The 26136-nt window shown below is 50.8% G+C and overlaps 1 protein-coding gene across 4 annotated transcripts; it reads left to right on the top strand.

Annotated features, from left to right (window-relative positions):
- Positions 1-46: 46 nt before the first annotated feature.
- Positions 47-13154, top strand: U2AF1 (U2 small nuclear RNA auxiliary factor 1). Of its 4 annotated transcripts, XM_027585140.1 has the most exons (9): positions 56-171; positions 3466-3553; positions 6463-6529; positions 7369-7435; positions 10835-10884; positions 11044-11142; positions 11725-11858; positions 11947-12039; positions 12868-13154. In XM_027585140.1, the coding sequence occupies exons 5-9, from the start codon at positions 10855-10857 to the stop codon at positions 13013-13015; spliced, it is 504 nt and encodes a 167-aa protein (XP_027440941.1). In that variant the 5' UTR covers positions 56-171; positions 3466-3553; positions 6463-6529; positions 7369-7435; positions 10835-10854; the 3' UTR covers positions 13016-13154. The 4 variants fall into 4 exon arrangements, with proteins under 4 accessions (XP_027440939.1, XP_027440940.1, XP_027440941.1 ...); XM_027585138.1 differs by lacking the exon at positions 6463-6529 and having other exon boundaries at positions 47-171; XM_027585139.1 differs by lacking the exon at positions 7369-7435 and having other exon boundaries at positions 47-171.
- Positions 13155-26136: the final 12982 nt, after the last annotated feature.

The following is a 26136-nucleotide window of genomic DNA, read 5'->3' as shown; positions in this document are numbered from 1 at the left end:
GTCCGATTGGGCAGCGCCTCCACGCCGTCGGGGCGGGGCGAGCGTCGTCGCGTCCGGGTGACGTCTCCCGCGGGCGTCGGGCAGGGTCGGCGGCGTCGGCAGCAGTGGCGGCGGCGGCGGGTGGGAAATGGCGGAGTATTTGGCCTCCATTTTCGGCACCGAGAAAGACAAGTGAGTGAGAGCCGCCCGCCGGGGCTCCGCGCCGGGGAGGCGGGCGGGGCGCGCGCGGGCGCGGCGGCGGGGCGCGGGCGGCGGCGGGAGGCCCGGGCGGGCGGGCGGGGGGAGGGGCGCGGCGGCCCTTCCGGCCTCGGGAGCCGCGCGCCGCCGCCTCGTGGGCGCTCGGGCGGGCAGACGGGCGCCTCGGCGGGCGGCGGGCTTCCGCTCGGGCGGCGCAGCCTCTCTCTCTCTCACCGGAGGAGGCTGCGCCGCGGCCCCGCGGGCCATCCCGTCTATTGGCGACCCGAGCCCCGCGTCCCCGGCTCCGAGCCGTGTCGAGTTGTGCCGAAGTTGTCAACGTTAACTCCTTCCCCCGGCTTCAGCCTTAAATGTCGTGTCGGGCAAGTGGTCTAAAGCTCGCCCGTGTTAAGTTGTTCGGTAGCTCGGGGCGCTGATGGTTGGGGTTGTATACACTCAACGAGCCTCTCGGCGGGTTGAAGCGACCATCGGGCGGGTCGTGAGGACATTGGATGTGAAGAAAGTGTTGTGATGAACTTGGTTCACATAAAAGACATAACCTAATTTTAACGTACTCGGAGATGTAATTCCAATATACAGAAAAGCGTGGTCCCCCCGCTTTCTAAGGTCGCGTGCCTTCCCTACCTAGTTGTTAGATTAAAAGCAAAAATTTTAATTCTGATTTTGATTGCCACCTTGGGACATTTTAATTCCCAGTGCGTTGACGGAAGTTTAAAGGGGATGTCTTCATTTAGGAACATAATTCTTACTTTGAAAACCTAAAGACTAAGCTCTGGCTTAATCTACTTTTTGGATAGTTACCATGCTGGGGTTTTTCTGGACTATACAAGGCTTACGTTAATATGTTCTTAATGATAAGACCCCGGGTTTGTCATAGGTAATGTTTTAATACCACTTTTTCAAGCACTGTGGGTTTTTTTTTATTATTTCTTAAAGAGTTTATTTTTAAGTAATCTCTACACCCAGCGTGGGGCTGGAACTCAGAACCCTGAGATCAAGGGCACTGCTCTATGGACTGAGCCAGCAAGGCGCCCCCAAACACTTTACACTGTTTGTTTTCCAGCATGCGGTCTATCTTGTAAAACCTCTTGTGTTGTTTGGAAGAGGGGGTTATGTTTTTTAGGAGCAAAACCACAAGACACAATCATCAGTCATAGTCACTCCAGAAACATTGTTGTCAACCCTAAGTCAGTCTCTGCTGACTGAAAAATGAACAAAATTTGGATTGTGATCTCAAGGAACTGGAGGAGAGGGGGTGCTTGTCCCAGAAAGGATAATTAAAGTAAAAGGCACCAAAGCTTGTTAAGTGCTGTGGAAGAGGCTCGCTGGAGGCACCGGGGAACTTACCTGTAAACACCATCCTAAATGAATGGCCAGCTCTGCTGGAAAAAGGGCCTTCTCTGAGCGTAGACTTAGGAAGATGCATCATTAATTTCATTCTTGAGCTTGTAATAGTGCCGTGACTTCTCTTACATGAAGTTTTCTTCCTCATTCTTGTAAAAAGCTACTTCGGGTGGTGCCTTCGCTGTACTCTGCAACACTTTTAGTTTAGAAGTTTATTCCAATAACCTTTTTTATATTCCTGATGTAAGTAACCACATTTCAGCCTGTTAAGAGCCGTCGTACAGTAAAAGGCATGGCTTTAATTTGGGAAACAAGATTACTCATAGTCTCGTTTTAGGGGGACTTGTGGGTTTTTAAGTTCCAGGAGACCGTATCAACTCCTAAAAAACGAAGATGATGATTCCTGCTAACTTTTTTTTTCAAGCTAGAAGTAAAATGTAGGTGTGTACCAATTAAAAAGATTTAGATAGTCCTACATTTGAAGTTATGGACGTTTTCTAAATCCAAGCAAAGGTTAGTTCTCTAATTTCTTCTTTGTGATATGGGATCACACTTTTTTATTTTCTATCTTTTATTTCAGTAATTTAATAAGTGGATCACTAAAAGTTTATTACTAGGAAAGTTTTGACTAATATGCTGATCTCTGAGCATTATGAAATGAAAACCATCTCTGGAAGTACAGGAACAAAGATTGTTTTGATTATAGAGAATAGTTGGGTATTGTTCAGGCGGGGATGTTGCCCATTCTGAGGTATTCTTAAAATAAGCTCTTCGTTTTCAGGTGACTTTCTGAAGATGTAAGTTATATATTCAACTTAAAATACGTGAAGTTAAGACTTAATACGATGAGTTTGCAAATATATATAGTAATCACTTTCCTCCCCTGATAAATTCAGACTTTCCCTTGTTTATTGCTACCTAATAATAAATCAGTGGCTAATTGGTATTTGTGAACCATCAAATTTTGTTGTGGCTAACTCTGGATCAGCTGTCTCAACATAGGGCACTTGCTAAAAAATTGAATCTACAGGGTAACCCTCCCACCCCTGCAAGTCTAACTTTGATGGGGCCCATCCAGTAAGATTTCATAACTCATTACAGGTCTCAGCCACCTGACGTTGCTGTCACCATGGCTGGATTGCTAGTTTTGATATCATCTGGATCATCCCAGTATTTGAACAGTAGTAAGGGAGGACTTTGCGGTATAGACAGAAGGTGGCCTTATGTAGGAACAGGCGGATGAATTCCCCAATAGCTTGTCTTTGGTGTATTGAAATCAGGAGACTGGCTTACTTCAGACCTGTGTTTGGAAATTTCCGGTTGGACTGGCGTCATGAATGAGAGAATATGGACTTTGTTAGATAATGATTGCATTTAATGAGCACTATGCTGATTCTTGGAACAAAGACAGCTTGGCATTTTCCTCATTTTACAGATGGCTCCTGGGACCAGGAGAGGTGGGGTGACTTGCCCAAGCCCAGGTAGCTAGTGGCAGAGTCAGGATCTTAACCCTCACTGTGCTATGTTGGTGTCCTCAAGAGAGAATTTCATCATAGAACACTAGAGAACCGATACGTTTTTCAATTAAATTTAGTTTTAAACTAAATATTCCATTTAAGAAAAAACAATAGAGCAGAGCAGGTAGCTGAGAGTGGAGTGGGAATGGGTGAGGGGTCCTGGGGTGGGGTTCGAGCACCCGTCACTGAAAGAGCAGAGCAGCGTGTTTGTCAGGAGGCCAATTAAAGCGAAGTCTTCCTGAAATGCTGCCGGGAAAGGGAAAGGTACCTGCTACCTCAGAAACCCACATGCCTGTGTTTGCGTGAAGCAAAAGAAAAGTAGTTTGGCAGCGTGTATCATGGTGTTGACATACGTACATGTGTCTGATGTCTTCCCAGCAAAATAATCTGCTCTTATTTTCCCTTACAGAGTCAACTGTTCATTTTATTTCAAAATTGGAGCATGTCGTCATGGAGACAGATGCTCTCGGTTGCACAATAAACCGACCTTTAGCCAGGTTTGTTTTTCTTTTTTCTGTTTTCATGTAAATTATCAAAACTTCATGTACTTTACAGAGGCAGTTAATAATTTCCATGTATTACGTAGGATACTTCTTTCTCTAGTGGTTCTAGTCTCCATTTGTGTTGGTGAGTTTGTTCTTCTGTTTAAATGAGAATGAGGCAGGGGAGCCACTCCAGGGGGCGGTCCGTGAGACAGGTGCCTCCTCTCACCATTTGGGAAGCTTTTTACGAAGAAGTGGTTAGTGTTTGCGTGTTGGCTGTGCCCGGTCTCTGCCGCCCCGCCACCCCTCGTGCCCCTCCCACAGACGGGTCCCACGGGGGCGCTGCTTCAGCGCGAACTTAGCGGCTTTTTTGCAGGCAGCAGTAGAAGTAGAGGCCCGGCGGGCTTTGTGCTCTTTGCTCTCCAGGCAGCCGAGAGCGACCGAGCCGTGCACAGGAGGTGCTTGGGCCATTCTCCACAGGGCCAGCTTGCCACGCACTCAGGGCTTCTCCAGCAGTCCTGGGTGCACCCCCTCTTTCAGAACCCCAGGCGAGGGGAGAGCAGTGACGACATGTCATAGAAACATTAAAAATGGCACTTAACCTTAGAAGATGGGCATTTACCTTCAGTTATTTGTCCCCAGTCTATTTGGTCAGTTGAGGGGTGCTGCCTGTTAGCTTGAGCTTAGGTCTGCTGTGAGTTCAGATCAGTCAGAAACTGTGATTTTTGGTAGGTTTTGTTTGTTAATCGAAGAACAGGCAAGGGTTTGCACCCTACAAGTGATCACTGATGAGTTAAAAGGAGAAAGCACCTATAACAGGGACAGAAAACTTCTGCCCATGTTTACCTGAATGTTTGGAATTTGAAAAACTATAGTCTTTCCAGACTGAGGACTTTTGAGCTCCTTTCAACTTAGGGCGAAGTCTGAGGGAGCATCCTCTGAGCCATTGGGTAACTATCGTGTGCAGCCCCCGGAAGCTGCCGGACTCTGCCTTTGAGCCCATGTTCTGTTCACATCTTTTAAACTTCTGACAGAACAGACATTTACGTTTTCCTGGAAGTATTTAGGAAAATGAGCCAATTGCTATAAGAAAGAGACATTTGTATTTTCTAATTTAAGCCCATAGAAAACCCCACAGCATAATGTGTTTTTAGAAGGAGGGTGATGGCTTCCTTTCCCCATTATTCTGCTGATAATGGCGTGGTTGGTATGACAAGAATCTGTCTTAACTTACAAATATGTCTCTTTGAATTTCAGAATGTCGGAGATCTTGCTTTAAACTTTGTTTATTGCAATTTTTTTTAAGTGCTTTGATTTATGAACTAAAATCTCCCCATCTAAGCCGGTGGTCATAGATTGGGCAGTAACCAAATGTCATAAGTGTCCACTGAGTTTTTTTATTTTGGGGGGTTACTTATAGATGTGCCAAGTGTTGGGCTGAGAGGGAAATGATCCTGTCAGGAGAGTTTTCTTTAAGCTATCCAGAGACACTTGGTCTATTTTCTATCTGAATCACTTATTACCTCAGAATGCTAATGTGAAGTTAATTTGAGTACTGTGGGTCAAAAAGAGATAGTGATTCCATTAATGTTTGGTGGGGTCAGTTGTATGTGTTTACCTGAGCATCTCGTTCTGATTGGCCTGGTTGGTTGGTTGGTTTCAGGCAATCCTGACCTCCCCCGATTGTAAGAGAACTGCATTGCCCCATTTGAGTGAAGTTTCCTTCACTAAACAGCCACTGCCAGATGACCTGAGTGAGACCTAAAATGAATTTCTTGTTGAATAATTAGGCTCAGTATAGTCTGTATCAGAGTTGTTAACACATGCTGGTGATTCCAGTTGAAAATGGAGTCAAGTCAACTTTGGGAAATAGCCGGGCTTAGATAAGTTCACCCAGGGCAGTACTTGATGGCTCAGGGAAGATGCCATGCCCTGCAAGAAGGGTGTGCGTGTGTGCGTGTGTGTGTGCGCGTGGTCTGGCTGTTGGATGTTCCTCCCCTGGGGTTTCCCCACAGCAGACCTTTGGGGAGTACCCACACAACTTCTTTTCTTGAAGGGTAGCTAGAAATAGAATGACTGCTTTTGTAAAACCACTCACCAAACTACTTTGGACCTATGTTGTTGAGACTGAACATTTATTTTTCTAAATCATGCAGTTTATTCGTTCAGCTTGTAAAGCTCAGTGTGGGTTAAGCTTCTTGCAGTGATGTGGACATTAAGATTCATGTAATATATTAGCCTACTAACTTAAACATGGTTTGTTTTTTCAGACAACTTGATTTTAAGAAGAACGGTACAATGTAAGGTTTCAAGTCTGCCTGATCCAGTTTAAAGCACAAGGGCTAAAAGGATTTTTTTTCCCTTAAAAGAAGGATCGGAAAAGAACAGATGTTTAAGCTATTGTATTATGTAAACAGAGGTCCCACCAAGCAAACAGGAATGTGTATAGGTGTCCGTGACAGTCAGGACACCCATTTGGTGCGCCTGTTTCCTGTGAGACCAGACAGCTTGATGGACTGCATACAGTTGACTGACACATTTGGTTTTAAAAAATAAAATTTTGTGTGGGGAATATGATTATCATGTGAATTTTTTGACATCTTAGCATCTGCTAGCTTGAAGTATAAGAAAACGTTAGTGTGTTGTTACTTATTTTTCACTAAAACACTCAAATAACGTGGGACTACTGAGAATAACGGCTACAGTTCCTTCTTGGTTGCTGGCTGACTTGACCTAAGTCACTGCTCACACTCTGTTTTCATAATATGATGGTTTGGGTGTGCTCTTCAGAGGACAAGTGTCTGACTTGTGGGAAACAAACAAGCAAGCGTTGAGCCATTTGCAAACAAGTTGTCTCTTTGCAATTGTCTAATACATGCACAGCAGCCAGTAGAATTCCCCTTTTTATTTTTTTTTCCCCGCAGACCATCTTGATTCAAAACATCTATCGTAATCCCCAAAACAGTGCACAGACGGCTGACGGCTCACACTGTAAGTCCCACAGTTGGAGAAATTTTTTTAAAACAATGGTGTTAAAGAGCCCACTCTTAATTGAGACAAATAATGTTGGCTTCTGAGCTGCTGACATAGAGCTGTTGCAAACAGGACAAGGTGCTGGAAGGCCTTGGTACCTACAGCAAGAACCTGATACTTGGCCACGTTCGGGAGGCTGTCGTCAGCAAGGGCGCTGGGGAGGCCTCTTCCCTGGGTTGACGTTTGTTAACAAGAGGGAGGGGGTCTGTCCATGTGACACTTGACAGCTACCAGCCGATCACTGGTCTTTCCAGTGCCTGAACCCCTGGCCTTTATTAAGTTCTTTCTGTAAAGTTACAACTCTTAGGAATATTTAGGAATCAATAAGGTAAGTTGCCCAATAAGTGTGGGTTTTATTTCACCATTACAATTTTTCCTCTAGGAAGTGGAGATTTCATGATATGCAATTATTGTATTTCTCTGCTCCTATGGTTTTTGTCATCAGTTGATGCAGGCACTTTCTCAGCTCATGAAGTTTTCTGTAATACGGAAGACCATTTTGGTAGTAACGTGCCAAGTTGCTTGCATTCTTACCTGGATTGGAACTTGGCAGTGGGGAATCTTTGCGTCCCGTGAACAGAAATACAATATCAGCATATCATGGGATCTCCGTGACGTCGCAGTGTTAGGGCGCTCCAAGACAGCCACCAGCTAAGAGAAAACATCTCTGCTTCGAAAGAAAATAACTTGCTCTTTTTTCAGCACTGAGTCTTGACTGAAGTGATCGCCACAGGAAACCGGTTAAGTGTTTAAATTTAATTTTCCGTAATATAAAGTTGTTGCGTTTTGTATTTCAGACCATTGCCCTCTTGAACATTTACCGTAACCCTCAAAACTCTTCCCAGTCTGCTGACGGTTTGCGCTGTAAGTTCATACAAGTTCCTTCCCTGGTTCCCTGGGCTTGCGTGTCAGAGCTCAGTGTCCGCTCCACCTGGTCTGCCGCTGTAGTGTCAAGGACGGCCTTTCACTAGACATGCCCAGAGCTTTTGTCCCACTGACCCCATGGAAGCCTCTGAGATTGGAACTCCTGCCCACTTAAGAAATGAAAAATGACCGGAAAGGATACCCTCCCTGTACCGTAGTTTGGAGCTGCTGCTCTTCCTTTACCTTGACCGTCATCCTAGGGGAGAGTATACTTGGAATTAAATGTGCAGTTACATCCTTCCCCTCTTAAGAGCAACAGTATTTGAAAGTTTCTCTCACGTTAAGAAACAAATTGTTCTGAAGTTATTTTTGAGGTTTTATGTATTAGACTTTTTCGTAAACTCCATTCTGGAGCTCATGCCTTAATTGTGAGAGCATTGTTCCGAGAGCGTTTCCCAAATGAGGGTCCTCCGAGTTGCACGGACTCCCCTGAGTTTTCCTCAGCGCCAGCCCTGTGCCGACTCAGTCTTTAATCAGAGTCCTTTGTGTAGCTGTCTGCAGCCGCAGGGGCTAGCTTACTACGTGTGGGGAAGAGAAGGTGTGCTTGGCAGGGAAACGGGGCTAAACTGGGCATTTAGAGTAGATATGGCCCATGTCTTCCTGTTTTGGGAAGTAATTAAGTTACAAACGTTGTGTTTCCTGAGGGGTAGTTTTTTGAGAACAGGATCCATATTAGTATCACTGGAAATTTCAGAAAGCTAAAATTTAAATTTTATGGCTCTTGAGCCATGGAATCAATGTCTTCATCTGGATAAATTGAAACGAACATCCTGGACTCCTCTGTTAAAATCAAGGGGTCCAAACCAGATAGCCTCTCATTCACCAGTTTGTTTTGAAGCTGCAAAAGTTCATAGAAGGTGCTGTCCGCAGGTGCCCCTGGATAGCCACAGATCTAAGTCCAACGCACCCTTGGCCCACAGCCCCTCAGCTTATAGGGCGATCTACACTGAGTGGAACGGTCCCGGCAGCATGGCCCACTCGGGCTGGCCCCAGACGGGGGGGCCTCCCAGTTGTGCCCGTGTGAGTGCATGGGCCTGTGGGGGAGGGGCTTGTGAGGTTCTCCTGCCGAGACACCGTGTTTCTCCGCGCTGGTCCTGACCGGGTAGCAGAGCGTCCGTGCCCCTGAGTCTGCTGATAACAGGATTTACTTGGTAGCCCTTGTTTTAAAATACTTGGTTTTGCTTTGTTTTCTTAAAGAAACAAGATCAGTAGGTGGAGGGAAATGCTTACATACGGACTTATTAAATAATTTTCCTAACAACCCTGCCCTGGGGTGAAACGAATGAGAGGTTGGTGATCGAGTAACAACAGTGAATCACTCTTTGCCCTGACCGTTTACCTGGGGGCTGGGGACTGCGGATGCTTCGTTGACAAAACAGTGTTGGGTTAGATTTCTGCGTGTCTTCACCCGCGGCTCAGTGCTCTTGTCGTGCGTACGCTACAGAGTAAAAGGTCAGCTGTACCAGGTATCCTGATCATGGGGTCCAGATGCGACAAATTAAATGAAATTCCGATTCTTCGATTTAGGAAGAAACCCATTTAAGCTGATGAACCCGCAACAGACACTTCGAGTAAATTTCAACCAGTCAGGTTCATCAGTTCCCCTAAATTTACAACTTTTTAACATACCCTTTCATCTGTAGAATTAGGAATCCCAGTTTAAGAGTGTTTCTGTGAGAAAACTGGGTATTTTCAGGTGGTGTTCTATAAAATCTGTTGAGTCATGTAGATGACTTTGCAGTTACCAGTTTCTTAATCACTCATCTCTGTTCTGCCCGAGTCATTTGGTTAACTGAAAATTTTTAAGCGGAGTGTAGAAGGTAAAATAGGCCCACTATGGAGCATTTTCACACCGCACTTTACAGAAGTTACTAGGATACAATACTGTTTTCCAGTGAGAGAATAGAATTATCATGAGTACAACAGTATTTGAACCACCAGCAGAGCCTGATTCTCAACACTGCTAGCACTTTGAGCATGCAAATATCTTTTGTCCTCATTTTTTTTCTGATGTGAGAAGGGAATGTAAACATTAAAATCTGCCTTTTGGAATAGGCTTCTCTTCTCCCGACTAGCTACTCTGTTGTTTAGAGCCTGATTTCTACCCAGGGAAGGAGGCTATGTTCACGATAGCTTTTCAATTGGACTGGGCCGTCAAGAGGAGTAGTTGTTGCCTAATGCATTCAAGAGGGTTCGGGTTCTAAAGCAAGCTGGATTCCTGGAAATTCAAAAATAACTAAAATGCAGGAATCCCCCCCCCCCCCGCTCCCATGCATTAGAAAGTAAATTTAAACCATTCTCAGAATCCAAAGATTAAAGTTCTTGTCCCTAAAGAGAAGGTTTCCCAGAAAGCTAGGAAACTGCTCCCGGGCGGCCCAGTGGATAGATCCAAGCGCCTTGGCTCCAGCACCCTCACTGGGGTGCACCAGGTGAGGCCAGGGAGTGTGGTCATGGAAGGGGGCAATTGAACCTTAAGCTGGCCCAGCCTTGAAGCCACTCAGCCTTTGTAGGCTCCCTGATCTATCTGTGTGGAACACTGGTTTATTGACATGCCAGCTTTGTGATTTCTCAGACGTAGGTTAAGAGAATTCTAGAATTTGAAGGGTAACATTTGGTAGAGAGAATGATAATGAGAAAAGTCTATCCACACAGCGGACATGGTTTCACTTAGTGCATGTGAATTATGAAGAATAAACTTGATGGAAATAGTTCCAGAATATAAAATAAGAATGCTTTCTTCAGCAAAGCATCGTAACTTTCCCTTTATTCAGAGGCATTCGAAGTACTGTAATTAAACTTGGTAATTATCCTACTGAGTATTTATGGTCATTTGGGTTTTAATCGCATCAGAAAGAATTTTATAATAGCATTGTGTGGCTGCTAATCTGTAAAAGAAATTAGTCAGGAACATTAGCTCTTAATCACTTACCCTGATTTCAACTTTTTATTTTAGCCTAATAAAGAGGAAAAAATCAGTGTGATTCCTTGGCCTCTATTTTAAATCGTGAAAGGAAGAAAATTTTCATTTAAAAAATTTCTTGAGGGTAAACTTTTTCCTTACGCTTTCTGAAAACATGGCCCTTTGATGCTGATTAAAACTTGTTGTGATTTTAATAGCCAGAATTGAGACTGTCATAGGGGCATTTAAAAACCTCACCACACTTTAAAATTTTAACAATTGGCTGTCACGCAGTATCTTCAGTGCTCCAGTAGAATGCAGCTCTGTTGTGTTTCCTCTCTAGATAATCTAATGTGTGTTACTGTAGCAGTTTGAGTTAAACGCAGAGTTCTCTTAGATAAGGTTCCCTCTCTAACCAGCAAGATTTCTGTTGTTTACAGGCGCTGTGAGTGACGTCGAGATGCAGGAACACTATGACGAATTTTTTGAGGTGAGATACTATCGGAAAGGGATAGACCTGTTTGCCTTTTCTGTCTGGAAGGCATTAAATTTTTTTCCTCATTAATAGATACGCTTAAATAGGAGTTGTATTCAGGTACTCCTTTATCTTTAATGTATCGTGAGCCTTAAACCCCTGTCCTCTCTGCAGGAGGTTTTTACAGAAATGGAGGAGAAGTACGGGGAAGTTGAGGAGATGAATGTCTGCGATAACCTTGGAGACCACCTAGTCGGGAACGTGTACGTCAAGGTGAGGAGAGTGTGACAGGTGGGGGGGTTGTGTCTCCTGACTGATGTGGACTGCAGAGTGAAGACCCCGTGCCTTCGGATTTTAGCTGTGAACCTGGAAGTTCTGAGCGCTTACTACTAGTCGTGGATTTTAATGCGCTTAGGCGATTGCTGGCTGGAGCCCGGGTGTGGCAGCGGCCTGGGGGTGCGGGAGGGAGGGACACCGTGGTCCCCGGCTGCTCCTCCCTGTCGGGATCTCCGCAGCTGTTGCTGACGGGCTGTCTAGACACAGGAGAAGTTGGCTTATACGTGTGGTTTCTTCTTCCCATTTTTTTAAACCTCCGTGGCCTACACAAATCATTGCATTTGCTCTTTTAACCGTAGGAATTTGAAAGCCAAGATCATGTGTATCTGTTACGATTTGGGGCCATCACGAAATTAAGTGATCTGATCGCAAATAAAGGATGGCCTGTTTTTTAATGTGCTGTGCAACATCGTTCCACTTTATTTTACCCTGTGACTACGTAACTTGTATTTGGACCGGTAACGGGAGGTCTTTCTGGGGAAAGCGCGGGCCGCAGGCATCTCCGCTTCACCTTTGCAGTTTCGCCGTGAGGAAGATGCGGAAAAGGCCGTGATCGACTTGAACAACCGCTGGTTTAACGGGCAGCCCATCCACGCGGAGCTCTCCCCGGTGACTGACTTCCGAGAGGCGTGCTGCCGCCAGTACGAGATGGGGTAGGTGACGGGGTAGGCGCGGGGCGCCGGGGGCCGGGCTGGGGCGGGGGGGAGCGGCGCGCCACATGTGGGCTCTGCTTCCCTGCAGGGAGTGCACGCGAGGCGGCTTCTGCAACTTCATGCACCTGAAGCCCATTTCCAGAGAGCTTCGGCGGGAGCTGTACGGGCGCCGGCGCAAGAAGTGAGTACTTCCGCGGCCTTCCGCACTCTCCGGCCTTGCTGCCGTGCACCTGCTCGAGGAAAGCGTGGCCTGGGTGTGAGAGTCACTGTTGGGGACGTAGGATGTATTTCAGGGCACGAAGTGTACTTTTCAAAGAATGTCCCGTGCACACGTCCTGCGAGCCCTCGGTACCTGGGTGAGGGGACGGGGGGCGGGAACCGTGGGCTCTTGAGCGCGGGGGTTTACTCCCTCAGACTGCGGCACTTCGCGTGCTGAGGGTTTCCTCTGGGGGCTCCTGCTTCGTGTTGGTTTGCTTTGCGGGGAGGGACCACGAGCAGAATCGGGCAGAGTCTGTGTGTCCAGGCCTGGTGTCGAAGTGCAGCCTGTGGGACCACGGGACGGAGACTGAGCCTGGATGTCAGGAGAGGGCCCCTTGTCCTGCCTGGCTTACGTTCTGACCCCAGGGTTCTCGCCCCTCTCCTCTCAGACGTGGACCGGGAGATGCACACATTGTTTGGTGATTGTTCCCTTGTCAGCAAAGCACAGGAGGGCGTGCGAGTGGCGGGGCCGGGGGAGGCTGCGCGTCAGGGGCGCTGTGGTGGTTCCACAGTCCCCGCCCCGGAAGCACAGGCCACGGGGGGTGACCTGCCCGGCTATCCCGCCAAGCCCCTCTTCTTCGCCGACAGGGGAGCACGTCTGTGGTGTGGGTGCGCAGTGCCCTGGGAGTGATTGCCCTTTACTCGTGCCGTGCACCGGCCAGGGTGCGGCGTTCGGAAGGTAGTCACTGTGGGGCTTTGTGGCGGGCTTTGCGGTGGATGCCACGGTTTTGTTTCTTCTTCTTGATTGCAGGCATAGATCGAGGTCCCGGTCCCGGGAGCGTCGCTCTCGGTCTAGAGACCGTGGCCGTGGTGGCGGCGGCGGTGGCGGCGGCGGTGGCGGGGGACGGGAGCGTGACAGGAGGCGGTCGAGAGACCGTGAACGATCTGGGCGATTCTGAGCCATGCCGTTTTTACCGTATGTCTGCTAGACAGTGTTGTAGTTGATTGACCAAACCAGTTCATAACGGGAATTTTTTTTAAAAAACAACAAAAAAAAACAAAGATGGGTTTCTGAATAAAATTTGTAGTGATACAGTACCTTTGGTGTAACTTATTTCTTGTGCAAAGTCTCTGACTCTCTCTCCCTTTGCAGCTGTGCAGTCATCCGTCCCAGAGGCGAAGATTAATAGCCTTCCGTGACTTGGGTACAAGCGAAACCATGGTTTCAAACTTAGGGTTGTGAGGCCAAAACCCACCCCCCCGCTAAGGGAAGAATCACCTGGGGAACGGTCAGACCTGTTACCAGTTACCTACGTGTTAACCAGCAGTCGGGCATTTCCCCCCCGAGGCTCCGAGGGAGCGTGCCATGGGGGGCCGGGGGGCCACGTGGGCACTCACGGGGGGGCTGTTGGGTCGGATGCCGTCCGCGGCCCCGTCCGGTCCCACCTCTGCTACCTGCGAGTTTCCTTGTCTGCTCGCAGAGCCGCTGTGCACCCGTGAAGCGGGAGTGCTGCCCAAAACCTGGCTGTGCCCAGAGCTGCAGGAGAGCCCCTGGTCCCGTTGCTGTGTGTCGTCATAGCCGCTGGCTCGGCCCTGGACAGCTGCAGGGACGCCGCACGGACTCCCTGCGGCGCAGGGCGGCGGCCCGTGTGCCGTGGTGCGCCGGGGACGGCTTCCCGCCTGCTCCAGGCCCGCGCACGCCCTGCTCGGGGCCACTTGTCCCCAGCGGAGACCACATCCGCCGGCACGCCGCAGCGTGGTTCCCAGGGACGGCCCCTGCCAGTGTCGGTCCCAGTCCTCCGCCTGGCGTGGGAGGCGGTGCCCCCTGGCCCTAGTGACCCCGGGGGGGGCGGTGTGGGAGGAGATCCTACTTGACCAGGGTTGGGGTTTTTTTGGTTTTTTGTTTCTTCACGAACATCCATTTTTATGTAATGAAAATCTTTTAAGATTTATTTGTCGAAGAGAGCACAAGCAGGGGGAACAGCAGAGGGAGAAGCCGACTCCCCCCGCGGAGCAGGGAGCCCGATGCGGGGCTCCATCCCAGGACCCCGGGATCACGACCTGAGCCGAAGGCAGACGCACAACGACTGAGCCGCCCCGGCGCCCCTACGTAATGAAATTTTTTAAAAGTGATTCTAGGGCACCTGCGCGGCTCAGTCGTTAAGCGTCTACCTTCGGCTCAGGTCCTGGGATCGAGTCTCGCATCGGGCTCCCTGCTCGGCTGAGAGCCTGCTTCCCCTCCCTCTGCCCGCCGCTTCCCCTGCTTGTGTGCTCGCGCACGTGCGCTTTCTCGCCGTCAAATGACAATCTTAAAAAATAATAAAATAATTTTTAAAAAGTGATTCTAATGGAACATGAGTTGTGTTGGTCTCGAAACAGAGTTTGTCCGTGTGGTGACAGGCGGACGCCGGGGGCCTGAGTCGGCGGCAGTCCTGAGCTGCTGAGCTAGGAGGCCTCGTCTCCGCCCTCCCGAGCGTCAGGACCAGTACTTCGGTTTTTCTCCCCAAGTTTGGTCGAAGTTGAGATTGTTGGGTAATTTCCACCGTATCTGAAGGGAGGGAACGTGGCAAACATTTTCCTTTGTATTTCTTAAGATTAGAATCCCCTTTTCCTGTGAAAGTTCCTGTTAAAATGTACACGAAAATCCCACCAAAAGTGCCTTTTTTTTTTTTTTTTAAGATTTATTTAGAGCGGGGAGGAGGGGTGGAGGCAGAGGGAGAGAGGATCTCGAGCAGACTTCTGCCCAGCACGGCGCCGGACGCAGGGCTCGATCTCATGACCCTGAGATCACAGCCTTGAGCCGAAACCCAGAGTCGGTCACTTAACCAGTGGCACCCCCCGGGCGCCTCCAATAAACATCACCACTGACATTGACGAAAGACGAGCTTACAGAGTAAACCAGGGCCCCTGCACCACCCCTCCTTCCGCACCTGCGAGGGCCTGGGGTAGGAGAACAGAGGGGCTGGCCGCCGGCTCGTGTGGAGCCGCCCAGCACAGAGGCACGAGCAGCCTCCCACGCGCCGGGCCCGTGGAGATCTCTGTGCCAAAGGAAAGAGCCACCTGAAGTCTTTGCGATTTGTAATGAGCTCAGGCCCAGGGAATATCACTAAAAGGCTTCTTGTCCTGAATATCATGCGCTGCGTCTTCAGACCGAAACCGAACGGAGAGTGAGGGCAGCAGGTGAGCTCCGCTCTTACGGAGGGCTCCCCAAAACTCGCCAGTTGACTGTCTACCCGAAGCCTGTGCTTGGCTTGCTGTTGGGACACGGGGGGCCTGACAGAAGCTGACGGTGTGCACAGGTGTATAGTAGATAAAATCGTTGGAGCCATTTCACACGGGGGTGGACAGGGTCACCTCCACCTGCAAATTGGTGAAAATTCACTTCTTTTGAATGAGCTCATGTTGGAGAAAGGTGGGTGACGTGATTGCAGCATCTAAACTGAGCGGTTCATTATCACTTTCTCACCATTCAGGATCCCTTGTTTCCCGAAGGGATAGAACTGCAGATGATTGCTGAAAAATAAGTCTTGGCTCATAGCACAAACAGAGTGGTATCACACGTTCACTTCCGGAGCCTTTGTAATGGACGGTCAGGCTGTCACGCAGGGCGTGTAGGGGTGACCCTGGTGGGGTGTCACGCGGGGCGTGCAGGGGGACCCCAGCAGGGCTTCACACAGGGTGTCACTTCAGCTCAGCGCTTCCCAGACGCAGGGGTCTTTCCAAAGGAACAAGATCAACAACGAGAGTCTCAACTTCTGATTTGTTAGGTGGGACCGTTTAAATTGCTCTGGTCAAATTTCACTATTATTTCATGAAAGAAAGCTTTTTATGTATTTATTTTGAAGATTTTGTTTGACAGAGCACAAGCAGGGGCAGTGGCAGGCAGAGGGAGAAGCAGGCTCCCCACTGAGCAGGGAGCTGGACACGGGGCTCGATCCCAGGACCCTGGGATCATGACCTGAGCCGAAGGCAGATGCTTAACCAACGGAGCCACCCAGGCAGGCAGCCCAGAAGGAGCTTTTTAAGTGTTCGTTATGGACGTTTCTAAACCTGCGGAGACGTCGAGACGGTCAGGGGGGCCCCAGATGCTTTACGTTTGCGTCCCTAACCTGCAGACTTTGCCAGGACAGTCTCAGGAAGGCCCAGGCCTCGGAGAGGCTCCACCCTGCACAACTCCCACAGGGCCTTGTGTCCGACTTTCCTGGGTCCGGGGCTCGGCAGCCAGAGGCTCCGCCAGCACCATCCGTGCGGGCATGTCAACGTGAGCAAACAGGAATAAATGCCTCGTTGGCACTTAGAACGTTCAGCTGCCATTTCGGGGCGAGACAAGCAAGGGCTCGACCCTTGAGAAATGGATGCTCCGACGGAAGGGGCGGGCCAGGGCACTTGCTCCGAGAAGTGCTCGGGGCAGACGAGTCCGTCCCGGGCCGCGTGGCTGAGACCCTAAAGGCTGGAGGTGGGAGACAGGCGGGGTCACCGAGGTCCAGTCCCGGTCCTTGCCAGGCACGGAGATTCGGAGGAGCCCGAAACCGGCCACGAGGAAGGGACCTCGTTGGATCGGGCTCCGTCCCGGGTGATCCACACAACCTTTTGAGACTCGAGGAAACCGCTTTGGTTGGCTCACCCCGCTGTCCCAGGCAAGCGGCAGGACAGTGCAGCCAGGGAGTGTCGGCAGCAAGAGGAAGGCGGCCGCTTCCCCGGGCCGTCTGATGACCAGTGCGGCCGCGACCCGGGAAGGGACACCTCTTCCCCCGAAACGCCCAGTGTCTCACGCCCCATTGACCCAATTCGGCGCGACTTAATTTTCATGAGAAAATGAACAGCTTCCAGGCTCTTTCTATGAAATGAGTATGAAAACTGATAAAACCTCACAAAAATGGGACAGACAAGCCAACTGCAAGGGAGTTTCGGTTCTGAATATGGATATGAACCCCTGAAATAAACTGGCAGACAGCGTCTGGCAGCCCTTTAAAATAAATACGCCGCCGGGGGCTGGCTGCCCAGTGGGTAGATCATGCGACTGGTGATCCCAAGGCCGTGGTGTTCTGGGGGAGCTGCACGACGCGTTCAGCAAAGTACCGCGAACAAGTAGGAAGAGCTGGAGGAGCAGCAGGGCCGCCAGCCCCGGACGGGCCCTCCCCGCCGCAGAGCCCTCCTCGGAGACCGCTCCGCACCTGCGGCCACTGTGTTCTTGCAATGCCCGTAAGCTTCATGAAGCGTTGCAGTTTTACCAGCTTTTAAATTTTATAGAAGCGGCATCTTTATGTATAACTTGGCTTGCTCCTGCTAGGCTTCTTCACGACATCCTGTATGTTTTGCACACAGCTGCCTTGAAATTTGCAGCTTGAGGTCCGCCCGCGGCAAGAAAGGAGCGAGAAAGGAGCAGAGCCGTGCCGCCCACCTTACCAGCTGGAAGAACAGGAGGGCGCCTCCGGGCAGAGGGAACAGCGGTGGGCAACTCCCCGAGGCAAGGAGCGGCCCGGGTGCACCAGGATCCCCATGGGGTAAACGCACCTCTGACGCTCTGGCTCACTTCCCAGTCACCCACGTGTGCCCCGAGGGCCACTGCCGTTCCTCCGCTGTGGTGCTCGCTGGGGACCGACCGGCAGGGGGCAGCCCCCACTGGGATGGAGCGGTGCCAGCCTGCAGGCCCGGAGATCGAGGGGCCCCTTGCTGGCTCCGCGGGGGGCCCCCCCTTCCTTCCGCACGCAGCTGCTCGGGACTGGGCTGGGGGTGGGGGCACCGACGGGGGTCGTGGGGCGCGAGCAGCATCTCACGCAGCGCGATCAAGGACAGCATGCCCGAAGGGGGTGGGGGGACATCTCCCAGGGCCGCGGGGGCTGAGGAAGAGCCTGGACGCTTTGTGTTGAGGTGGCGTCTCACTGCCGCATGGACAATAGACTGAGGCCGGAGGCGGGCAGCCGGCGCAGAAGCTGTGGCTTGAGTGGCAGTGGGGGCGGCTCAGGTGGGCGGGGGGGCGGGGGGGGGCGGGGCAAGGCCCTGGAGTCTGGGGTAGGCCCCTGGGGGTCCAGTCCGCCTCTCCGGTGCATTCTCAGGCACTCATGCCTCCGTGGGAGGCACCTGTTCCTGTCTTTACCCTTTGCTAAAACATGGAGTACTCTTTTTCTGGTGTTTCTGGGAGTTGCTTACACGTTGTCTGCAGATGCGTCCTCTGTGCACGTGCACTACAAACACTTGTCCTGGTCTGTGGCTGGCCTTTTCCCTTGCTCAGGGGTGTCTTTGGACGAACACGTGTCTTCTAACTTAATCGGGTCCAACGTATCTGCCTTTTGTCTGCGGACAGTGTTTTCTCGCTCCTGTTTGAGAGATCTTTGCCCCCCAAGTTCCCGCCGATACGTCTCACCTTTTTCACGTTGGGTCTGTGGCTCCTAGCCAGTCACTTTGTGTGTGTGGTGTGAGATTAATTACGGTTCTGTGTGAATGTCCAGTTGCTCCAGCACTGTTTATCGTAAAAACAACCACCTTTCCCTGCTGAGGTGAGGGGTGCCTTTGCACACACGTGTAGATGGGTCCGTTTCTGGATTCTCTTCTGTCCGTGGTCTGTTTTGCGTCCTCGAGCCCAGCATGTATTTGGAATGAATGTGAGCCCATAGGCTTTGCCTCCAAGGGCGTTCCCCTTAGCAGATTTGGAGAGGAGGTGGGGCTCCAACAGCTCGATCTGTTAAAGTCGCCTGGAGAACATGAATTTGAGTTGTAAGGCCCAAAGAACAAAACACCACCTGCATCCATGGTGTGACCCGGGGACAGCTCACCTGAAGGACAGCCGGGGTCTGCAGAGCACGCACAGGAGTCCCGGATCAGTGTTGTGTCACGGGGGACGACAGACAAGTCAGGGTCAGCCTGGTCGCCCACTGATCAGACATCACCACTCTGCTCCCAGGGGAGGGAGGGACGGTGAGCTCCGGGGCGGGAGCGTCCCCATGGAAATGCAATACCGTCATCCCCACCCTCAGTGCCCCGCTCAGCCCCCTGGGGAGAGCCCAGCGGCCCAGAGTGGGCTGGGGAGGGGGCCCACCCCCGTCCAGGCTGCCCTCCCCCAGCCGCTGCCCATCGGGGCTCCTCCTGGCTCCACAGACGGAGGTCTCTGCCCCGACAAGGTGTTGAAGAGGGGAGACCACACAGCATCTGCAGCGGGGGCTTCCCTCCCCTTCGGCCCGTCTCCCATGACACCCAGACGGACCCGCTGTCCTGGGAGGGTCCCCAGCAGCTTTGCAGGAGACGGAGTGAGAACAAGGCTGTGATCTAACAGCTCTCCTCACACGCCACATTCCTCAGAACATGCCCAAGGCCGGATCACCTTCCCTCTTCCAAGCTCAAGGCCTCTCGCTCCACATCTCATGTGATGGAAACTTTCCCACCAGCCCTGAGGCCCACAGCTGGCCACCTTCCCGTGTTCCAGGAGCAGCGGGACAGGCCCGAAAAGAGAGCCATGGCAAGTGCACACGGCCGGTCAGGAGAGGTCCCCGGCCCTGGCTGTGGCTTCCCACAGGCCGATGACTCGTGGGTGCGCGGTGTGGCTCTGAGGGAGGGGACCTTTATCCCCCTGGGGCTTGCTGTTAGAGGGAGCATGAGAGCTCTCACCCCCAAGACAGGGCCCCCATCCCAGGACAGACTGCATTCTTTTACTGAGAAGGCAAGGGGCACGAACTTGGCTCACTCACAGCTGGAGCCTCCTTGGGGAGCACATTAGACACGACCATCTGCACCCGCACCTGGAGGACAAATACACTCAGGCACCTGCTTCAAATCCCAGGTCTTTTTTTTTTTTTTTTTCCAACAAGTTGAAACACATGAAATTGCCAGTGTTTGTAGGTCACATAAGATCAAACATCAGCAGTTTCACGTGGTTCAGCCTGACATATCCCAAGGTTAGGTTGTTTGCCATTGCAGGAGGAGCAAGAAGTGGAGTGGGGAAAAGCAGAGACCAGGAGTCTGAATCCCGGGTCCAAATCCTGGCTCCGCTCGCCACTAGCTGTAGACGTTGGGCAGCGCGCTCCACCTCTCCATGCCTCATTTTCTCCTCTGTCAGGTGACAGTGAAGCAGTGTGTGTCTCCTCCAGTTGCGATGAGGATTCCATTTGTTGATCTAGGTACAGTTCCTGAACAGTGCCTGGCATGTACGCAGTGAGTGCTCAGTAACGGTTATTAGGAGCAAGACCATCAGTAACAGAAGGTAGAACGTGGGCGAATGCCCAGAAGCGCAAGGAGAGGGATCGCTAGGAGCCCCACGAGGCCTGTTTTACAAAACGTAGCTCTCACAAGTAGTGTAAAAAGTTGCGAGTATGAAACTCACATGCTGAAACGTGACAAAACATTGTTGAAAGAAGTAAGGGAGACCTAAAGAAATAGACATCCCATGTTCATGGACCCGAAGACTTACTCCCCACACCCAAAGGAATACCATAGTTGGGAATACCTTTAATCAAGGAAATGCAAGACTTGTACACTGAAAATTACAAAACATTGCTGAAAGAAATTAAAGAAGACCCATATGAACGGAAAGCCAGCCTGTGCCCCCAGTTGGAATATTTCCCATTGTTAAGATGGCAGTACTCCCAGATGGCAGTCTGCAGATCCGACATAATCCCTATCACAATCCTGACGGCCTTTCTGCAGAAATAGAAAAGCTGATCCTAAAATTCATGCAGAATTTTAAAGGGCCCTAAACAGCCAAGAAAATCTCAAAGAACAAAGTGGGAAGACTTGTAGTTCCTGATTTCCAAACTTACCACAAGTCACAGTAATAGAAGTGGTGTGGGCCTGGCTTTAGGGGAGACACAGAGACCAGCAGGACAAAACTGAGGGTCCGGAAAGAAATGTACTCCTCTGGTCAACTGATTCTGACAAGGGCGCCAAGACCAGTCAAAGGGGAAAGAACAGTCTCTTCAACAAATGGTGTTGGGGCTGCTGCTTATCTACATGCAAAGGAAGGAAGTTGAATTCTTACCTCACACCATAAATTTAATTCAAAATGGGTCAGAAACCTGAACATAAGAATTAAAATCATGAGGGGCGCCTGGGTGGCTCAGTCGTTAAGCATCTGCCTTCGGCTCAGGTCATGATCCTGGGGTCCTGGGATCGAGCCCCGCATCGGGCTCCCTGCTCAGTGGGAAGCCTGCTTCTCCCTCTCCCTCTGCTCCTCCCCCTGCTCGTGTTCCATCTCTCTCTCTGACAAATAAATAAATAAAATCTTTTAAAAAATAAACTTAATAAATATTTTTAAAAATTAACATTATGAAACTCTTTGAAGACAACCTGGGGAAGATCTGAATGACTTGGGTTTGGCACTGGTTTTTTAGATATGATGTGAAAGCACAAGCAACCAAAGGAAAAATATGTATAAATTAGGGCTTATCAAAATTAATGAATCAATCCACTTTTGTGCATCAAAACACACCATCAAGAAAGTGAAAAGACAACCCACAGAATGGAAGAAAATATTTGCAAACCCTGACCCCTGACAAGGGTCCAGTACAGAATATGTAAAGAACTGCTAACAACTCAACAACAGAAGACAAGCCAATTTAAAAAGGGGCGCCTGGGTGGCTCAGTCGTTAGGCGTCTGCCTTTGGCTCAGGTTATGATCCCGGGGTCCTGGGATCGAGCCCCGCATCGGGCTCCCTGCTCCGTGGGAAGCCTGCTTCTCCCTCTCCCGCTCCCCCTGCTTGTGTTCCTGCTCTCGCTGTGTCTCTCTCTAATAAATAAATAAAATCTTAAAAGTAAATAAATAAAAGTGGGCAAAGGATCTGAATAGACATTTGTCCAAAGAAAATGCACAAATGGCCAATAAGGGCTTCTTTCTGTGGTGATGAGAAAGTTCTAAAACTGGCTGTGGTGATGGTTGCACAGCGCTGTGAATACACCAGAAGTCACCAAACGGTACATTTGAAGTGGGTGATTGTATGGTATTTGAACTGTATCAAATAAGTTATGGGGACAATAAATAGCATTTGTTTTTATTATTTAAAATAGATACTGTAAAAAAAATAAAACAGATACTATCTGAGGTTCATGAATCAAGGAAGAGAAATACAGGATATTTATCCAAATTATGGAGATGAATACTGTAAGAAAAAAAAAGTTGGCCGAAGAGATTGGCCCTGAGACCTGGGACTGGGGATGGGCAGAGGTGAGAGGCTTCCCTGTCACCCGTGGGGACGGTCTCTCCCGCGGTCCTGTATCTAGAAGACTACCCCCCAATCTCTCGGTGGCGCTTCCCCAGAATGGCTCACGCCTTCCTCGGAGCCCAATCACCTGCCCCCTCCATGAGCTGCACACCCTTCTGCAGCCCTGAGGGACCTGGGTGCAGTGGCAGCAGACGCCCCCCCCCCCCACACCTATTCTCTCCCAGTTCAGGAAGTCCGAGGTCAAGGCGGGGGCAGGGCTGGTTCCTCGGGAGGCCTCACTCCTGGGCGTGTGGGTGCGCCTCCTCCCTGTGTGCGCGCATTTCTCTGTCTCTCCTGCGGCTTGGGACACCAGTCAGACCGGGTACAGGTCCCCCGTACACCCCCAAAACCCGGTGTATGTTGACGACCTAAGCCCCGGTGGGAAGGTAGTAGGAGGCTCGGTACCTCATAAGAAGAGACTGGAGAGCTGGTTCCCTGCCCACCCCCCACCGTGTGTGCGAGCCTGGGAAGCAGCCCTCCCCAGGCCCGAGCCTTATCTTGGACCTCCAGCCTCCAGAACGTGAGAAATAAATGTGTGTTGTTTAAGCCAGGGCCCCCCCTCTTGTTAAGGAATCTATTATTATGACGCTGGATGAAACGGTAAGGAAGACTTTCTGTTTCTTTAAGTGATCCCTATGCCCAGTGTGGTGCTGGAACGCACGACCCCGAGATCAAAAGTCACATGTTCCGCCCAGCAGGCCAGGCGTCCCCGGAAGGGAGACTATTCAAGACTCTTGCAGTGGGTCTGTGGCCGCGGGCAGAGAGTGGGCTCAGCGCCAAATATGAGGACAGCTGGGGGGCAGACAGCCAGGGAGCAGGGGCGCATCAGGGCTGGGCACATTCTTGCTAAAGGCAGGGAGGTGGGCCAGGGGCTTCTCCGTGCAGCGTGGGGTCAGGGGACGTGAGGCACTTGATCACGTATGACGGTGATTGAATAGGGGGGTGTCTCTCTGAACTCGCTTAGTAGGATTCTTGCGCAACCTGGCGAGGCAGGCTCAAGGGGGGCGGCGGGGGGACAGGGCCGGACGCTAGTGAAGAACAGGTCAGAGGAGCCTGGCCAAAGGTCGGTCACCCTAATGGCCTCATTTTCACTTTGTCACCTCATTAACTACCTACAAACACAGTTACATTCTTAGGGGTGGGGGTTGGGACCTCTGCACAGGAACTCGGGCCCATTGGAGAAATGTCCCCAACCCAGGACTGGGGCAGAGCGTCCAGACGGGCCTGAAACACCTCATGTGACAGAAAACAGGGTGTTGGGGCGCCCGGTCGGTGAAGCCTCTGCCTTCGGCTCCGGTCATGATCTCAGGGTCCTGGGATTGAGTCCCTCATATAGGGCTCCCTGCTCCGCGGGGGTCGGCTTCTCCCTCTCCCTCTGCCTCTCTGCCCACTTGTACGCGCATGCTCTCTCTGTCTCTGTCAAATAAATAAATGAAATCTTTTAAAAAAATAAAGGACGCACCTGAATGCACATTGGTGTGAATCAGTGAGTAGGTGCGGGAACGGGGCGAGGCCCAGCTGCTGTGTTGGAATGCCAAGTAACAAAGGTAGAGGGGGCCACGAGCTAGAACAATCCCCCCTTGACAACCTCTGTCATCGAAATGGATTCAGGCCGACTCTCCAGGGAAGCTTAGCCCAGACAGCGCGGGTTTGAGAAGGTAACCGGGTATTTCCAAAGCATCTCTCCAAGGTTACTTAGTAGTTATAAAGTGTAAAACCTGCACCTTCACAGCGGAGAATCCCCGTGGCCGGAGAGGGGCCACGCAGACAGCCCCCCCCGTCACCCCCGTGCCTTCCCCCAGGAGGCCATCCCCGTGCCAGTCACAAGGAGACATCAGACGAATCAGGGACATTCCACCAGACGTCTGTCCTGGCCACCGCCGGTGGCTTCATATAAGAGCGCCCACGGGGGCCCGGCCACTGAGTGGGGCGCGCCTGGGGACTCGCCCGAGGTGCTGGCAAACGGACTGTTGATTAGATCGTGGGTTTGTACGGTGGTAACTTTTTATTTTCGGTTTGGTTGTCTTTTAAAGACTTAATTTCTCTAAAGCAGTTTTAGCTTAATTTCTTGATTTTGGCCGCTATCTTGTGGTTATGGAAAACAAATTCTTTGTTTTTCAGAAACAGACACTGAAATAGTTGGTAAAGGGAAGCCACGTCTGCAGCTTAATCTTAACCATTCAAAAAAGCCAGCCGGTTAGATGACATAAATAGATGGCACGTACTTACATTCATATTATAGAGACAGACCGAGACACAAGCGTGAAGAAAAGGCAATAAAATTTTAACATTTGGAGGCACCTGGCCGGCTCAGTCGGTGCAGCACGAGACTCTTGATCTCGGAGTTATGAGTTCAAGCCCCACATTGGGCGTAGAGATGACTTAAAAATAAAATCTTAAAAAAAATTTAACATTTGGAAAATCTGGATGAAGGGCATCTGGGAATTCTTACTCTTCTTGCCACTCTTCTGACAGTCTGAAATTTTGTCAAAATTTTAAAAAGTTTTTTTAGTACTTGGGCGCCATAACAAATCACTATAAACTCAGACAGCTAGAAGTCCAAAAGGTGCGGGCAGAGCTGAGCTCCCTCTGTAAGCTCCAGGGGAGGGTCCCTCCTGCCCCGCCCAGCTCAGGGGTTGGGGGTGGGGTGTGGCCCGAGTCCCTCGTCCTGGGCCAGCAAGACTTCCGTCTCTGCCTCAGTCGTCCCAACTTCTCTCTTCTTACAAGGACACTGGTCATACTGGATTTCGCATTCCCCCCCACCCTTGTCCAGTACGACCTCCTCCTATGTTGATTAGATAGTCAAAGACCCTATTTCCAAATAAGGTTATATTTACAGATTCCAGGGATAAGAGTTTAATATTTGGAGATCTAGTGAGTATCTGGGAATTCTTATTCTGTTCTTGCCACTTTAGTGACAGTCAGAAATGATGCCAAAATAAATTCAGAGCATAGTTTAAAATTTCTTTGTTTGGGGCACCTGGGTGGCTCAGTCGATTAAGCATCTGCCTTCGGCTCAGGTCATGATCCCAGGCTCCTGGATCGAGTCCCGCGTCGGGCTCCCTGCTCAGCGGGGAGCCTACTTCTCCCTCTTCCCTGGCTCCTGCGTGTGCTCTCAAATGAATAAATAAAAATCTCCTAAATAAATAAATAAATAAATAAATAAATAAATAAATAATACTCCCTGGTTTGAAACCCTCCAAGGGCCCCGGAGCGTGGAGGCTGAAGGCTCCACCCTGGCCTCCCCACCCCCCCCACCCCCCGGGGCCACCTCTGTTCTTGCTACCGTCACACTGACCACGCTGACCTCTCCTGGGTTCCTCCAGCCCCTGAGCTTGCTCCTGCCCCCAGGCATTTGCGTAGTGGTTGTTTTCAGCCCGGAACATTCCTTCTTGAGAACAAGATGTGGCTCCTCGGGTCACCTGTCACCTGTCCAGAGCGCCTTCCTGACCACCTGACCTCATCCACGTCTTCATCCTTCTTCACATTAATTCTCATTAATGGAAATTTTGTTATAAAATGACATCTAGTTGCGCCCCCTCCCCTAGAATAGAAACACCCAGGGGCAGAGGCCCTGTTTGTTTGAGTTTCCCCGTACTTCCAGAGCCTGGGACAAAAGCCCACCAAGTCACTGCTGGATGAAGCGTGACCTCGAGGTGCTGGGCAAAGCTAACAATGCTTCTACCCCTGTGCACACCTGGTAGCACCGTCCCTGTCAGTCCTACAGGTGCCAGAGGAAACTCAAGCATCCACCCCAGAACCTCAAGAGGCAGGCTCTTTAAAAGTCAAGAGCACACAAGTTTGAAATCTTGTTGGCTGTGGCCTCCCCGGTGGCCCCAGGGCGCCCTCTGTGACCTCCCCGGTGGCCCCAGGGCGCCCTCCTGGCCCGCAGC

Source organism: Zalophus californianus, chromosome 1 (genome assembly GCF_009762305.2).
Source record: "Zalophus californianus isolate mZalCal1 chromosome 1, mZalCal1.pri.v2, whole genome shotgun sequence".
In the NCBI taxonomy this organism is placed as follows: Eukaryota; Metazoa; Chordata; class Mammalia; order Carnivora; family Otariidae; genus Zalophus; species Zalophus californianus.
This window is presented reverse-complemented; position numbering and strand designations above follow the sequence as displayed.

What these genes read in the sequence shown, in the direction of transcription:
- U2AF1 (XM_027585138.1), top strand. Translation starts at nt 128, where the DNA reads ATGGCGGAGTATTTGGCCTCCATTTTCGGCACCGAGAAAGACAA. An exon ending in GTCTGCTGACGGTTTGCGCT is followed by an intron (nt 7,436 to 10,834) that starts GTAAGTTCATAC and finishes TGTTGTTTACAG; the next exon opens with GCGCTGTGAGTGACGTCGAG. An exon ending in ACTATGACGAATTTTTTGAG is followed by an intron (nt 10,885 to 11,043) that starts GTGAGATACTAT and finishes TCCTCTCTGCAG; the next exon opens with GAGGTTTTTACAGAAATGGA.